The sequence below is a fragment of the Gambusia affinis genome, linkage group LG16 (genome assembly GCF_019740435.1).
Source record: "Gambusia affinis linkage group LG16, SWU_Gaff_1.0, whole genome shotgun sequence".
Lineage (NCBI taxonomy): Eukaryota > Metazoa > Chordata > Actinopteri > Cyprinodontiformes > Poeciliidae > Gambusia > Gambusia affinis.
In genome coordinates, this window is record NC_057883.1 from 888,018 (window position 1) to 905,693 (window position 17,676).

A 17,676-nucleotide genomic window follows, 5' to 3' on the forward strand; every position below is an offset into this window, starting at 1 on the left:
AATTGGAGTAAATTTTCTTGGCATTGATTAAAATTTTTGCACTAAATGGAGTTGATTTTATCTGTAATTTCAACTCTTCCATGAAATTTACTCTTCAATGAGAGTAAATTTTAGTCTATTTAGACTGGGACCAAATGTTGTCTTTTTTAGAGTAATTTTTTTTTTTTCAAATTGAGTAAATTTTACTCTGGAAATTTTACTGTGTACAAAGATTTAAATTCAAACACAAAGATTACACCATATTGTAGCCACGGTAACGCAACAATCGTTTGACTGTCATCAAATCATCATGATAGTTTTAGCAAGATGATTCATTAAACTTTTACAAAGTAAACTACCTAATTAAATCTTAAATGTATTTTTTCCCTCAACTTAATGCATTAAATAAAATATATAACATTGTTATTCTCTATAAATGAGTGCTACAGGTTTAGATCTATAGTCTGTGTTACAATTCAACCATTTCTAGGGGCCCCTGAATGTCTGGAGGGCCCTATCAGCAGCTACTGAGTTTTCTTTGCCTTGATATCCTTAAGAATACACTTATATCTTACAATTCTAGATCTCAGAAATGCTAACATCAAAAGATTATAGAGTTAACTCCTTTGATCCTGCGACAGAATGGCGACCTGTCCAGGGTGTACTCCGCCTCTCGCCCGGAACGTAGGTGGAGATAGGCACCAGCAACCCTCTCAACCCCAGTAGGGACAAGGGTGAACAGAAAATGGATGGATGAATGGAACCCCTTTGAGCTTTCTTGATCTATAAAGGAGTCTGCAGCCAAGTTGTTAAATAGATATTATTTGGGCTTAATCAGTAAAATGGCAGCAAATTTTCTTATTTCATAACTTCACAACCAGCAACCTTCTCTCCGATGGTCTATTTAACACCTAAAGTCTCAGATCATTTCAGCCTTAAAGGACTGTCAGCATCAGAAACAGCAACAATATACCTGTTGGGGAAAATATACTATATCTGCTTTGCGTTGTCGCCACGTGATGGGGATCACGTTAATCTGATAACCCCAAAGTTCATTTTTTACAGTGTGTGCCCTTCTTTTACTTTGAGCCCCTGCCCCTCCAAAGGTCTCTGCACAGCCCTGATTTTTGCAATAGTTATATTAAAAGCACTAAAGAACTCGTTTTTAGTTTCAGCTGTTGATATTTCCTTGTCCGTTCTTGCTTGGTGATTTTTTTTCTGCTGTGGTATTGTTTATTAGAAGTCTAGTGTTGACCACAGAAAACTAATGAAGTTAATTTTTCACTAACTTTATTAGTGAAAAACATCTTTGTGCAACAGATGGCTACATTAATAAATATTAAAATTTGTTGTGATTTCGTATACAAATTAGAAAAACATCATTGCTCCATTTCAAAAGAGTACACCAGTGACAATTTACATGCTGTAGAGTTCCAAATAACATTGGAGAAAAAAATTGTCATATCGCTCATGTATCATGATATAGCAATAAATAAATAAATAAATAAATAAATAAATAAAATCCTGGTTGACGGGGGTGCTGATGCATTTCAATCATTGAACAAGAGGCAGGGTACAGATTATGGATCCATGGAAAGCAACACAAGATATTCAAGCACACACACTTTCTCACATAGGACCAATTAACTTAATCTAAAATAACTCTCATGGCTACGCTGCACGAGGAAGCCAGGGTAGCCAGAGAGAATTCATACATGAATGGGGAGAAAATGCAAACCCCATCCAGAAAGAAGCAAGGCTGGGATTAGGACCCAGGACATAGTTGCTCCAAGAAAACAGTGAAAAGTGTTAAGAAGTGTTTTAGATTGATTTTATTTTTTACAATATCAGCCTATTTTACTCTTGGCATCTTTAAATGAAGATGCCAAGAGAGTCATTTCTTCAGGCAATATAGTTAGATGGTTCCAATAGAACCTCCCTTCAAGAATCCAGCCCTATTCCTTTAACATTTAACAACTTCTGATTAACATGTGGAACATTTATCATACCATTCCTAATTGTTGTGAAATGGAGCTATAAGAATACAGTGAATCTAAATATTTAGTAAAGAAAGGTTTCTAGGTTAAAGATACAACACTTAAAAACATTTTACTTAGATTTGTAGTCTGCTTCTGTTCACATTTTTATAAGAATGTAAATGAGACAATGATTAAATAAAAGCTTTAAATAAAAAGCTATTTCAGCACATAGGAATTTTGCATCCCAATTAATAAAATTATGCATAATTGGGCTCCTATCAGAAGATGGCAGCAAATGGCTTCCAATACCACAACTGTCAAAACTACCCAATAACAAGCTGCAAAAAATAAATGAAAATTAATAATGTCTCTGCATTCGTTGAGTACTTCTTGAAATGAAGCATTATAAATGAAATATTTAACAGTTTTTCACATTTATGTAATTTGGAAGAATACAGATAAAACTGCTGTGATTTTATAGCTAGAAGAATATTCTATTCATCGATTTTATTTCTAGAGTATAGAGGGCCATATAAAATTTCTGGCGGGCTGGATTTGTGCTTTACATGACCCACTAATGTCTGCTATACTTGATTGCATGCATCACCTTTTCTGTGTGGTGGTGTAATCCACATTTTTTTCCTACCTTGCCTTGTGTACTGCTAAGACAGAAAAACTGGCATTACTTAGATCTCAGCATCAGGAAATGGGAGCGCTACTGGCTCGTATTTTTTTGAGACAGTATACAGGCTGAGGACATGCGGCAAAGGTCACCTGGAGTTGAACCAGCGATGTCCGTGTCAAGGATTAAGGCCTCCAAACGTGTAGTGTGCTAAACCCCTGCGCCACCAAAGCACGCCCTAGAAACCAACTTCTGTTACAGTGATACCTTCACACTACTTATTAAGTAGTGAAAACCAACTCATGAAAACTAAGTTAGCTCAAAAAACATGCTTCATGCTGAAAGAAAGCTATTTAATTGCATGGAAAACCTTTCCATGATTTAATTACGTTAATTCAAAGACAATTTAAAAAAAAAGTCAAATACTTTTTTTACAGTTCTTAAATGCACTGTAACTGCACTCTATTTTTGTGACAACTTGCACAAAAATAGACAAACACTCTTAACACTTCTTAAATGCTGAAAGAAAGAACTGCACTGTTACAATGCAGTTCTTAAATGCATTGTAACTATAGTGCCAATAGTGCCCTGCAGAGAAAAGCAAATATCTATAGTTTAATGTGTAACTAAAACCGCTTTGAAGTCTTTCCAGGTGCAAAACAGTTATGTCACATGATCTTCCATAATCTCTCGTGATCCCATGATCTCACTAGACCCTCTTCGGAGGGAGATGAATCTGACTAAATTGAATCACGTTATCTCAACTTGAATACGTTATTCAAGGTGAGACAAAAAATGATTGTCTCGCGTGAACCCGTGTGATATCCCGTGATCTCACTCGTCTCCAGCACAAGATCAGTCTGAGTATAATGAATCATGTTATCTCAACATGATTAAATTTCATAAACGTGAAGTTGTTAAATTTCTTGTTTATCCACGTTGTAGCACGTTTTTGTTTGAAACAAGAAATTATTTAGTTAAAAGTACATGTTATTCTTTTGTTAATGTGATAACCCACTAAGTTCATTTTTGTCAGTGTATGTGCATAGGGTAGATCTTTTCTTGCTAGGTTTTTCTCATGTTGAACAACCTCTGAGTGTGATAGATAATTACTAGCCAAATCATTCAGAAAACAGAAAAAGCTGTCAGCTTTCATTTTTTAATGCTGCAGTGTCAAAGTCCATACTTTAAGTCCACACTTAGAATAATTATAGCTGGTGGTTAATGTTTTTGGATTTCATTTTAAGCTGTAGCTTCAAACATAAACTTTAATTGTATAAATTCAGCCTTAGGTGAAGCAAGCAAACAGAGAAATCTTTAACAGTCACTTTGGTAAAAGGCCACGTAGCATAGTCCTGCTTCACTGACAACTTGCACAAAAATAGAAAAACACTGAATGAACAGGCACCAATGAGACACCAAAGTACACAAAGTATAGCATTAGTGCAAGAGGAAATTTTTACTGCAGAACGACAAAAACAGTGCCTTTTCCTCCGAGTAACAGTCCTCATGGAAATCATGAATGTTAGCTGTGTGGTCTACATGCACCTTTAGATATCAGAAGAAATGTTTGGATATGACTTGTTCTGAATATTACATCAAGATGAAGAGAAAAGATCCCAGTACTGCACATTGAACTTCTGCGTAGAAGTTAGACGACATTCTCATGAACACTTGACATAGTGCACAATCACAAAAAAATACTTACACAGATGAAGCCTGGTACAATCAAAATGACCAAAAAGATCTAAAAAAAGAAGAAAAATAAAATTTCACAACAGAACCTGGTGTTTTTTTTTGTTTGCTTCTTTAAAAAGTCAATTCTCTTTTTCTGATCTTTTAATCATCTTCCTAGGTGGTTTCCATGACAACTTGATCAGCGATTATGTAACCAGGTGGCTCCACTGAAGAACTGGCATCTCTTCCATCCATAGACCAGTGTTCAGGAGCGGTGTAGCTGTGGGAAAAGTGTATGTTGTCACTTATATTTCTGACAAATAAAACCCAGGATACTCACCCAAAGCTTATCTCAAAAATGGATAAGCAACAAGCAAAAACATGACGACATATGCAGGAGCATCAGAGACAGCTAGTATTAGAAGCAGTTATGAGGCTAAGTTATGGAGGTTTTCAAAGAAAGCACATTACATTAATGTTGAATAAGGCGAGTGCTAGACTTCTGAAACTTACTCCTCACTTTTCATTTGAAATCCTATTATAGGTGGAGGAGAGGACAGGAGGCCTTGAGACTGCATGTGTCTAACCATCATATGGTCTTCAACTGGTTCCCCTGGAGGCACCATAGAATTATCATTACTGCAACTGGTGGTGAAGGTCTGATCTACATCAGTTTGCAGGTAAAATGGAGGGGGTGGGTGGTCACAGTTGGTCTCAGAGGTTGGCGAGGACACAGCAGTTTGACTGCTGCTGCTGGATGTGTTGGCGTCCAGCATTTCCAGGAGAAGGTTGTACACCAGAACCACGTTCTTCTTCTTCATGGTCGACAAGTGGTCCATGCCTTTGTTGCTGTGGAGAGAGAAGGTGAAAAACTGAAAAAGCCATGTTCACCATGTCTTCTCTGAAACTCAAAAGAAACTGTCTCATTTGATGTATTTCAGTGTATTGTAATGAAATTCTATGTTACAAATTTAATGAGAGGTGTTCAAAGTTTAATAATTGTTTTAGAACTTAAGCCTGGTTTAAATTTCTCCATAGCCATTTCCCTCACCTATCTGCAGTGTTTATGATAATGGTTGATTGTTGGTGTTCCCAAATACACTAACACTAAAACTAGTGTTAGTGTTCCAGCTGTGAACACTAACACAGAGTTTAGGTATCACTTACATAAACCAGTAAGTGAAACATTTTGATGTTAAACTTAGAAACCAAGTTAGACATCAGATCACACATTTCCTCTCTCACTACAACCACAGAGTCCAGAAAGACTACAAAAAGTCTACAATTTCACTAACTGGAGAAATGAATTAAAACATTAAAATGCTTTGAAGCAGTTATACTTGAAAAGCAACCAACTCCCACTCCAAACTGTGAGGAAATGGCATGGTAGAATGCATTCTACTGTGCTGAGCTTGACAACAGGGGAAAGAAACAGTAGAACTCTGATTGGGATTACAACATCTTAAGGTACCATCACAATAAATGGGTGCAAATACTAAGGATTGTGGTTGGAATGTGACAGAATGGGAAGTTCATTGAGTGAGAGATTTTGACATATGTGGATGCTTCTTCATTATGTCATTTTCAGATGTGTGCACCTGACATGACGAATGTGGGAGAGCAGCATGGTTAGGTGGCCAAGGCGAAGAGTTTGCTGCTGCGTGGACAGTCCCAGTTTGGAAATGGCCCAAACCAGAGCATCAATGACTGAGTCCAGAAGGTGCAGCAGCTTGTTCCTGCTCTCTAGTTCCTCTGTAGTCTGTGGGGAGTTTGTACATAAATCTGAAAAAACAACAACAAAAAAAACAAACATATTTTTTTACATACATTTTAACTCAACAACACTGTCCTTGGTAGTCCTATCCCAGTAAATTCAACCCAAAGTCAAACTCATAAAACCTACAATATTGTCAAAGATTTACTGACCTAAGCATGCTAAATACTGCCATCAGTGGCTTCAACTGATGGCAGCTTGACTTACGTTCTCAATTACTCTGCATTTTTAAATGCCCAGTTTGGGGCACACACAGTTGATCTTAAAACATAGAAAAACATAAATAAGTACAAGTTAACATCATGGTCACCTTGATAGAATTGGTCATTGTGGATACCTCTTGCTTCATATTTGTGTGGGCATACATAAAAGCAACACATACAAAGGAGAGACCAGACTCACAAAGTGTTTCATTTCCTCACATTTAGATCTAGATTTGTTAGATCTAGACCTGTTTGACAACAGTTATCTGATGTCCATAGAAACAGTTAACAGTCTTCTTTTTCTGGAGACCATGTCTCTGGTCCCTCCACCCAAGCTGCACCTCCACCTACATCTGCCGTCTTCAAACCTCTAAACTGTTTCTCCCTGATTTCATCAGAAGAGGTGCAAAACATCATGAGAAAGATGAAACCCTCCACTTGTGAGCTTTACCCAGCCTTCTTCGAAAAATCACAAATCACCACCTTAAGTTCTCCAAGCACCTCTCTTAAAAACCACTTTCTCCAATCTGGTCATGACCCCTTCATCTTAAAGATAGCCATAATCAGATCATGCTTCAAAAAACCCACTCTTGACCAAGAAATCCTTTCAAATTACAGACCTATGTCCAATCTGCCCTTCATATCATACAGCACAGAGACCGTGCTTGTGAGAGTCAGAAATGACCTCCTGATGTAATATGATGTTGGCTCTCCCTCCCTCCTCATCCTCCTGCTGCTTTCGACACAGTCGATCATGGCATCTTATTCAACCAGCTTGAACTCAACACAAGATGCACCGACATTGCCTTCCATTGGTTCCAGTACTTACCTCCCAAACCAGATAAAATTAATCTCCAGGAGTTAGTCTATATCAAATACAAACATAGTCATCCTCAGTGTTCCTCAGGGTTCAGTCCATGGTCCCAATTCTTTATTCTTTACCTCCTTCCCTTTGGTTAAGTCATCAACCCTCATGGTTTGTCCATTCACTGCTATTTCTGATGTCACCCAGCTTTATGTGAATGCCACTGCTGTAACCAGGATAGATAAAGCATAAAGCAACCTCATCAAAACTTGTCTAGAGAAGATAAGGTTATAAACGGAGCACTATTTTCTCCAACTCAACAGCTCCAAAACTGAAGCCATTCTAGTGGGTACATCTCATCATCCATAAACAGCAAGAGACATGTTGTCTAAACATTGTTTTTCAAGTCCATTAATCTTGAATTTTGAGTTTTAACTTAATACTGCAATTTAAACCAAATAATTATTTCAAAATATAAAAAACTATCTTGACCTAGTTAAAGAGCACACATTTCTTTATGTTTTCACTCACAATATAAAGATAAAATGAGTACTTAATTTATTATAGAATAATTTCACTTTTTGTTTCAAATTGCATCAACAAAACTTCTGACTGACAAAGAATTTTATTAAACATCATCACAATAAATTTTGGATTGCCCTCCCTGATGCCACAATGCACTGACTGTTTTACAAAAGGCATTTCTTTTTAGCAAAATTTTGGTTCATTTTCTTAGATATTGCTTTTAATATCTTTTATTTATTTACTTATTTAATAATTATTCATGTTTGAGTAACCCTTTAATCTCCTGCAGCAACCATTCACCTGTGCAAAATGGCTGGGTGGACGTTGGAATCTGAGGCTCCTACTCAGAGTTACTAACAAAAGTCTGAATTACAGCTAAATAGAATATAACAGTTTTAATAAGATACTACAGCCTCATGAAGTGAGATTTGCATGTTTCTACAGAGCCTTCATCCTGATCATCTGGCTCATCAACAAACCCAAAGACTGTTTGTTTATAACAAACACTGGATGAAACGATAAGCTATAAATCAACCTGTCCACCTACAATGAGTACAGAGAACACATGAAAGAGGAGAGACACAACTTTCTTATCTAAATTCATCATTCCCTTTACCTCTGGATTTTTTCTCCACCTTTCACCATATTTCTTCTTGCTCAATTTGTCCTCTTTTGGAATACCAGCCAAGCTGCAGTAGAGCAAAATCAATAGAGAGCAGACCCTGGCAAAGTGATGTGTTCTGTTGGGAGGAGGAAACTTTGTTCGAAAAGGTCGGTCACCTGCATAAAACCTGTAACTTGTCTGCTGGTCAGGAGGAGGGGCAGGAAGAGGGTGGTGTGACCACTGGAAACTACTGCACCCCATATTGGCAGGTCATTTCATCCACATGGGTGTTTACCCAAATCTAACCATGACTTGTGGTGATTGCTGCTAAATAGTGCTGCAGCCAACAAATGAGCCACTACACTGTAAAAATTGAACTTAGGGGGTTATTACATGAACAAAAGAATATTATGTACTTTTAACTAAATAATGTTTCAAACAAACATTCATGTTTCAAACAAAAACGTGATACAATGATGTTGGATAAACAAGAAATTCAACAACTTCACATTTATGAAATTTAATCATATTGAGATAACATGATTCATTATAGTCAGACTGATCTTGTGCTGAAGCTGAGTGAGATCACGGGATATCATGTGAGTTCACGCAAGACAATCGTTTTTGTCTCAACTTGAATAGTGTATTCAAGTTGAGATAACGTGATTCAATTTTGTCAGATTCATTTCCCTCCGAAGAACATCTAGCAAGATCAGGGGATCACAACACTGTAAAATGTAAAAGTATATCTTACTCAAAAAGAAAAGTGACCTTAACTCATTCCAGCTTACTCTGTTGACTATACTAACTTAAACTTAGCAAAGACAACTTTCTACTGAGGCAAGTAATCAAACTCATCAGCAGCAAGTAACCCGAACTTGGAGTTATGAGTGAGCAAAACGCATCTGCATAACCAGCAAAAAACTCGGCATCATTCGGCAGCTCTCGTTGAACGCACATGCGCATTGGACACTGACGAGTGTCGACGTGTTTGAAAGAAGCGCCAAACTGTCAACAATACGGGGGTTGCTGCAGCTAAGTTTGGTCACAGTAAGTCCCACTGTTTTTTAGCAAACTTATATTCGTTATCTCGACCGTATAATTCATCCGTAAGTCCAGGTTTTGAGGTTAACTTTATGTGTAATGATTTAGCGATGCCTGGGACTAACGTTAGTCGAAAATATCATGTTTATTTAGTGGCAACAAGATGGAGCGGCAGAGCAAAAAAGCTGTCTGGGGCGCAAAACAAAAAAGGAAAAGGGATAACGATAAAGATGTTGGCGGGTTAAAAAAGCCGCTGTACTGTTATAGAAGGCTTATGATGAGTAGACTGCCATAGGTGGGGCAGCTGTAAACTGTAGGAGAAGCAGCCGTGATGAAGAAGTGTAGGGTCACCAGATTTGGGTTTAGAACACATCCATCCATCCATTATCTGAACACCCTTCTTCCCTAATGGGGTCGGGAGGGTTGCTGGTGCCTATCTCCAGCTGCGTCCCGGGCGAGAGGCGGGATACACCCTGGACAGGTCGCCAGTCTGTCGCAGGGCAACACAAAGACATACAAGACAAACAACACACTCACACACGCACTCACACCTAGGGAGAATTTAGAGAAACCAATTAACCTGACAGTAATGTTTTTGGACTGTGGGAGGAAGCCGGAGAACCCGGAGAGAACCCACGCATGCACAGGGAGAACATGCAAACTCCATGCAGAAAGATCCCCGGCCGGGAATCGAACCCAGGACCTTCTTGCTACAAGGCAACAGCTCTACCAACTGCGCCACTGTGCAGCCGCGGACACACATGTGCTACCGATTTCTTTGCCATACAAAGAAACCTGGAATGGAGTAGTGGAACGGAGTGGCAATGTAATCACAATGCACTGTAGCTATGTAATGTGTTTTGAGGCAGTTGACCAAAATCCCGACGATTTTTAAATTCCCCCGGACATTTTTTTAGGTCTGAAAAGTAGGACATGTCCGGGAAAAAGAGGACGTCTGGTCACCCTAAAGAAGTGTTACGGTGATATGTAATTGTGGTGTTGCTTCTATTGGTAGGACTGCGAAGACCCAGACGTGTCTCACACCCCCATTGGGATCCTGACCATCATTCCTGAGGACAGGCAGGCCTCCACTGACTCACTGCACCTCCAGTCTTCAAGTACTGCCATCATTTTGGAAAGAAGTCTTGTCATGAATGATCTTGGAAATCTTCCACATGCCATGTGCTTGCTCTTTGGACTTATTTATACTCTGAATTTGGAGTACCCTCAACAACTGAAGTACACCTTTGACTTCATCCAAAGGGTGCTTCTGTCACTTGGACATAAATCCCTAAAACCAAAAATACAATCACTCAAAAATCTTCTGATGCAGTGAGTGAATGTGATGTGACATTATGGATCAACGTTGATACCTTTACCCTTATTGGAAAAGTGATTTTTATTTCTTGTTTGATTCTTTTTTTGTTGGAGAGAGCATCATTGCATTTGCAGACTACTAAATGGTTTTATGTTAATGAGGAGAAACATTACTTCACTTCACTACTTCACTATTTGCTTTATCAATGTTATGATAAATGTTGGGCTCTAGTATTGAGAATTGAGTTTTTGTTTCACACCAGTCAGCAAAGACATTTAAGCAGGGATTTTCAAAGTTTTAAAGACTGAGGGCCATTTGAAGGATTCAATATTAGATTGAAGGCTACCCTAGAAAAAAAGTCTTGTCATTTTTTTCCCTAAAAAAGTCTATGGAAAACTTTGTTTCCAGGTTAGTGTGTATGTAACCACACTTGAGAACCTTGTTTTTAAGTTAAACTTGTTTAATTATTAAACATTTTTTTCCATTCAAACTATTGTCTGTTGGCTCTTCGTTCCAATAACTTAACACTTTTGGTTCATCTTACTTGAACATATCAAGGCAATTGGTTTCCTGATATTTTGCAAGTAATGTGAACGCTTAAACGTGTAAGCATAACTTATTTTTATGAGTACTGCTTAATTGACATAACTCACAATTTGAAGTAGTCATAATTGACATTTTATAGTCAACTTTACTAATGATTTTGAGTTAACGGCACTCAAGTTTACTGCCTTTATCTGAGTGGTCTAAACATAGTTATTTTTAGCAATAACACCTTAAAATTAATTAGCTACTTTACTTGGAGATTTTGAGGCAATCGGTTTCCTAACTTTTTTTAAGTAAAGTGAACTTATTACATTTTACAGTGAAGATATTATGCGTAATAACTGTTTTGCGCCTGGGAAGACTTCAAAGCGGTTTTAGTTACACATTAAACTATAGATATTTGTTTTTCTCTGCAGGGCACTATTGGCAATTAAGAACTGCCCTCTTATAGTTCTTAAAATTCTTTCAGCATTTAAGAACTGCACTGTAATAGTGCAGTTCTTAAATGAACTGATACAGTGCATTTAAGAAATGTAAAAAAGGTATTTTAAAAAAAAAACACTTTTTAAAAAAAACATCTTTGAATTAACGTAATTAAATCATGGAAAAGATTTTCACATGATTAAAAAGCTTTCTTTCAGCATGAAGCTTGTTTGTTGAGCTAAACTTAATTTTTATGAGTTGGATCAACTTAATAAGTAGTGTGAAGGTATCACTGTAACATAAGTTGGTTTCTCCAGCGTGCAGGGGGCATTAGTCCTCAACGCAGACGTTGCTGGTTCGAGTCCCGGCAACCTTTGCTGCATGTCCTCACCCTGTCTGCCTACTGTCTCAAAAAAATATGAGCCACAAGCGCCGCAAAAACTCTTCAGAGAGAAAAAAAATTGGTTTCAGCTAAATTGCTGCTAATCTTAGTCAAGTAAATTATTTGGTCCAAAGCATTGCAAATTAGTTGGGCTGGCTCTTTTAAATTACATTGGGTCCAACTATAGCAAATGTGTTGAATCAACCTTAATAAATTAAATTGTGCCAACACATTTGCTTTAAATTGGAATTACCATAATAAAATAAGTTGAGCCAACTCATTTTATTTAAATTAGAATAACCATAATATATTAAGTTGAGCCAACACATTTGACTTAGAATCAACCATAGAATAACCATTATAACATAAGTTGAGCCAACACAATTGCTTTACATTGGAATAACTTTAATAAATTAAGTTGACCCAACACATTTGCTTTAAATAGGAGTAACAGAATTAGATGGTGCTGAAATAAAGCAAAGTAATCAGGTGGAAAACCTTTCTATGATTTTTTTATGTTCATCCAAAGAGTAATTTTTTCAGTGTACTCCTTATTATTAAATAATATTGAATTTCATTCAGCAATATTGTAATTCGGTATGGGACTTCCATATGGTACATAATCTGTACTTGTATAATACTTCATGAAGTCCAGAGGAGACCAAAGTTCCTCACACTACATTCAGTCATTCACACACTGATAGTGGCAAGTTACTGGAAAGTAGCTTGACCCTCACCACCAGACAAGACGGTGAAGTATCTTGCTCAAGGACAAAAGGGCAGAGATGGCTGCAGAGTGGATTGAGCCAGTGACCCATTCCTGCCACCATTGCTTTATGATTGTTGTTCCTTGTGGTGATTAAATAATGCCACAGCCACCATTTTCTTTGTTGCCAAATGGGGAGGGAAAGTAAAATATTCTTTCAATAAGCTAGTTTAGCAAATCATCTTATTAAAAAAACTATTTCATTTTGCCTTATGCGTAGCACTGTGAACAGGTTGTTTGAAAACCAAAACCAAAACCAAATATGTTTTTTTGTTAGCTTTCAGAGCTAATCATGCCTCATTTCAATTCATCAAAACAATCCTACGTACATATTTATATTGACCTGTGATATTATTGCATTGTTTATTAGTTATTGGTTTCAGTTTATCTTGATTGGTTCCTTTTTATAATTTTTGTCCCTTTAATCTCATGTCTTTTGTTCTCCACACTTTATTAGTTTTTCTTAATCTTTTCATTTTCCTTGGTAGGTTAGCCATGCTGTTGCTCACCTAACTATGTGAGATTCCTAGTTAAAGTTTTTTAGCTGGAATTTGAAGTATTTTGTTTATAATTTTTCATATTTTGAAGAGAATTTGTTTGTTTGTTCTGTACATGTGTGCAGAGCTCGCTATTTGAGTACATCAGTTCACAAGTTCCCCTTTTCATTCAATGTTCATACCACATCTTATGCAGTTTTTCATAAAACAACACTTGAAAGAGATTGAAAGTTGTTTGGCTACTATTTCCCAATAATCAGGTGGTTCCCCTGCCTGATAATTTCTTTTAAATTATTCACTTTGTTAGTAATTGCCTTTAGCACATATTAATAGTTATTTGTAGCCAAACCAATATAATGCTACACAATACTAGCAGACTGCTAAAAGTCCTGCTTTTAGAGAGGTAGTCACACTAATGATGCTTTGAACTGTGACATCTTTTCATTCTTCTTTTCTTCAAATTATACTATTGTGTTTCAGCCTTTTTTTAATGTATGTGAACCAGCAATGTGGTGACTGTCACTAACCCTCCATGTTCAAGATTATGACAGTAACAACAACAAAGCTGAGGGTCAAACTTATCTAGGTTATGTAAGGACCATAAGCACACATTGCTTTACTGATTACACAGCATCAAGCACACTTTGTATCTTCATGCAACCTTGGTGCAGATGGGTTTTTTTGTGTGCGTTGGTGATACTCACTAGAGTTGAGCAGGATCATGGCCTTGAGGCAGACATACTCCTCCCTCTGCAACTTGAGCTCCCGAAAGCGAGAGGTTGCTGCAAGAAGCATGTCGAAAATCTCCATGATGCCCTCCACACACTGTCCCTCCTCCCTGAAGAGACAGAGAGTAAGAAATGGTAAATTATTCGGATAGCGCTCTATCAAATCCATAAGACCCCAAAGCGCTTTAATCTACATTCAGTAATTCACACATTGATGGTGGTAAGCTACTAGGAAGTAGTCACAGATGTCTGGCGCCACCAGTCTCTCTGACCACCACTGTCAGGCAAGGCACCTTGCCCAATGACACAACAACAGAGACAGTCAGAGCGTGAATCGAACCAGCAACCCACCAAATGTGAGGTAAATTCCTACCACCGTTGCCACCATTGACAAAGAAGCAAAAAAAAATAGATGCTTGGTTAATCCAACAAGATGGAGACCGGGAACAAAAGCATTAATAAACCAAAATAATCCCAGCACTTCATAAACACCGACTAGCGGGCCTGATTGCAAGACTGATTGTTAGGTTGCATATATTGGGAAATTTTTCTGCCTTAATCCAAGAGCACACATTTTCAGTCAGAAAGCAGGATTTCATGTCTTTTGTTCTCAAAACCTGTAATGATTGAACTCTAAACTTCTCCTCGCACTCAGACTTAATCTCTGCTCGGAGCAAATCTTCATTTGCAAAACTCTGTGCTCCTTTGATGGATTTTTTCCTGCCATAATCCCAGAGCACACATTTTCAGTCTGAAAACAGGATTTCATATCTTTTGTTCTCAAAAATTTTAATACTTTTGCTTACATTTTCATTTTGAAAGCAGGACTTCATGTCTTTATTCTTAAAACTTGTAATGCTTGTACTCAAAACGTCTCCTCACGCTCACACTTAGTCTCTGCTCGCTTATGAAACATGGAACTGTCTTTTGGCACAGTCACCTGGCAATCTCTCAGCCAATAGAATGAAAATGTTCTACTGGGTGCGCTTATTTCCTTCTAGCAGGTGTGGCTGTTTGGCTACTTTCAATTGCAGCAACCAGCGCCACCCACTGGATGTGGGTTTCTGCTCCGTGTTACATTATACATCTCCAGCAGTCTGCTACTAATCGCTAACAGCTATTGATCTTAGGTAGGATTTTGTTCACCCAACCATAGACAACATAGTCATAACATAACATAGTCGTAACATAACAGTCAGACAGATACAAGGAGAAGTTTTGAATACAAGTTACAAGTTTTGAGAAGAGAGACATGAAGTGCTGCTTTCAAAATGAAAATGTAAGCAAAAGTATTAAGAGTTCTGAGAATAAATATCCTGAAATCCTGCTTTCAGACTGAAAATATGTGGTCTTGGTTTATGGAAAGAAAATTCCACCAAACAAGCAGAAAGTTTTGCAAGTGAAGATTTGCTCCAAGCAGAGACTAAGTCTTAGAGCAAGACGAGGTTTAGAGAGCAATCATTATAGGTTTTAAGAACAAAAGACACTAAATCCTGCTTTATTTATCCTGGAAACCTTTAGTCGTCTGCTTCTACAGTCAGAGCAAGGTGGGTATAGTGAACCGAAGAATGAGAATGGGGGGCCAAGGGAATGGTGGCGTGGGAGGAACGGGGAGAGGAGGTTTCTAAGAAGAAGGAGAGAAGGTGGGGGAGGACTGGTGGGCTAGCGTATCGTTAGAAGGGGGGGTGGGCAAAGAAGGAGGGAAAGCAACGGGTGGTAAAGTAGAGAAGTTGAGGGGGGCTAGCATGCCTTTAGAGTGCGGGGGGTCATTATCTTTCATTAGAGCCCTCACTGATGACTGTATGTTGAAGCACTGAGGAGTTACAGTCATTTGAAGTTTGTATATCAGATGTTGTCTCCATTTGGAGACTCCAAATGGCACACTTGGACAACGCCAGTACATCCTCAACAATAAACATGTCCAAAATGACATTTCTTTTTTGTGCTATTTTGATTAGTCTTGAAATCCATGAGCAGAATACTTTATTCTACAGCTTTATTGTATTTCCAGTCCATACATTCAACACTCAATGTGCATTTACAAGAAATAAAAATGAAAAATCTGGGTGAAGCAAAATTTCCTTTGTGTAACAAATTTAATAGCTACAAACTACTTACAGTTGAAGTATTTTAGACTGTAAAAATAGAATATTTAACTTGTCATCTTCATAAAGAGACCAAGCCTTTGCATGTACTCCAAATTGTTCAAGAAGAGCAAGTGATTTAATTTGGGTATACCTTTTCAGCCATTTTTGGTGAATTAGGGGGTGAGGGTTAAGGGGTTAATGAGACAATAACTGTGGTAGAGGGCACAGTTCTGCTTCATAGGTGCAGGGATGCTACAAATACAGGTCAAATTATGGTGGATATCTGTTTCTTATTTTAGTTCAGTCAGATTAAGAGCTTTACATAAGTCAGCGAACATAGCATCAGTGGTTATGAGCTTGTTAATTTACATAAAAAGCTGCTAACTATCTTAAAATCATTACAGAGCTGAAATACAAAATGTGATGGATCTTCACATGGGTGACAATTATTATGGGATTATTATAGCTTCTTTTATTTTAGTAGCACTAAGCATTTCCCAAAAGGCATAACAACTTCAAATATTTGCAGAGACATATGTTTGTAGAAATGCTCTGTAGTTTCAAATTGTTATTCTAATTTTGGGTGACCAAATCTAGAGCTACAATCCTCTAACTTTAATATGGATCCCCACTCTAGCACACCTAAATTATAATACTGCATCCCCTCATTAGCAAGTCATGGAGTTGTGGCAAGAAGGTCTTCATTTGCTTCAGATATGTTAGTAGAGGATTATGCCTAAAAATTACTAGAAGCTCTTTACGGTTGGACTTGTCCCTGAGCCAATGCATGAGCGGTTTGCTGAAAAATACAAAGCTTACATAGATTTACTCCAAGAAATCAGGTTCTGTGGAGAGGTGAAATGTTACCATTGGCAACATCTTCATGCATTTCATCATAAATTAGAGTTGTGACAAGTTAGGAAACTTTTGGTTGACCGACAAAGTTTGGAAGTGAGATGAGCACAATATAATCCAATCACTGTGTGCTAAAATTGCAAGTACTAATTTGGTACAGAAAGAAAGTATGTAGTTCAGTCTGATTAGGGCATCCAAATTTGACATTGCAGGAATTGTCTTTCACTTTTACAGGGGATCTCGCTGCAGATGTCCTTGTTTTCTTTAGAGTGCTTGTTTGCTTTTGAAAAAAATTGCAGACGGCAATTCAGTCTCTGTTGGAGGGGATGTAATCTGGCAGTTTTGTTATTACAGTCAATTTGTAAACAGATTTAAAGAACAATTATGTTCTTCAATGCACTTTAGAACAATAATAAGATCACCCAAAATAATGTACCTTTAGTTCACTGCTTATGGTAGTAAGAAAATACTGATTGTAAACAACATAAATGCAATCTACTGTATTGGGGGAGAAAGAACGTTCGCTTTTAAAAAATAAAATATCGGATTGATTAGGATATTGGTACCAAAACCAATTTATAAATGCAGTTTAGTTACAGGAAAAGGTATTACACATGGCACACAAAAGGAAATATTGTATGGAACAACAATGGGGTCATTTTGTTATTTTCATTATTTATCTGTTTACTTGCCTATTTATTTACATCCATCCATCTATCACAACATTCTGCATTTCTATTGGTTGTGCAGATCACATCACATGGCGGGAGTGATCCTAACCAGGACTTTTTATTTTTCAAATAACTTTAAACATTAATTTTGATCTAGTGAACTACAACTGCAGCTTATAACATTTCCGGAC

The 17,676-nt window shown here is 37.5% G+C and overlaps 1 protein-coding gene across 2 annotated transcripts in view; it reads right to left on the reverse strand.

Moving 5' to 3' along the window:
- Positions 1-3,725: 3,725 nt before the first annotated feature.
- The window catches only part of LOC122846006 (estrogen receptor beta-like), a 66,377-nt gene continuing 52,426 nt past the window's right edge, over positions 3,726-17,676 (reverse strand). The window contains exons 7-10 of one of the 2 annotated variants that reach the window (XM_044142645.1): positions 13,849-13,982; positions 5,856-6,039; positions 4,771-5,106; positions 3,726-4,537 (exon numbers count right to left, since the gene is read on the reverse strand). In XM_044142645.1, coding sequence (XP_043998580.1) covers positions 4,432-4,537; positions 4,771-5,106; positions 5,856-6,039; positions 13,849-13,982 — 760 coding nt within the window. In that variant the 3' untranslated portion in view covers positions 3,726-4,431. The remainder of the gene's footprint in view (positions 4,538-4,770; positions 5,107-5,855; positions 6,040-13,848; positions 13,983-17,676) is intronic. The other variant, XM_044142646.1, reaches the window with a different exon arrangement.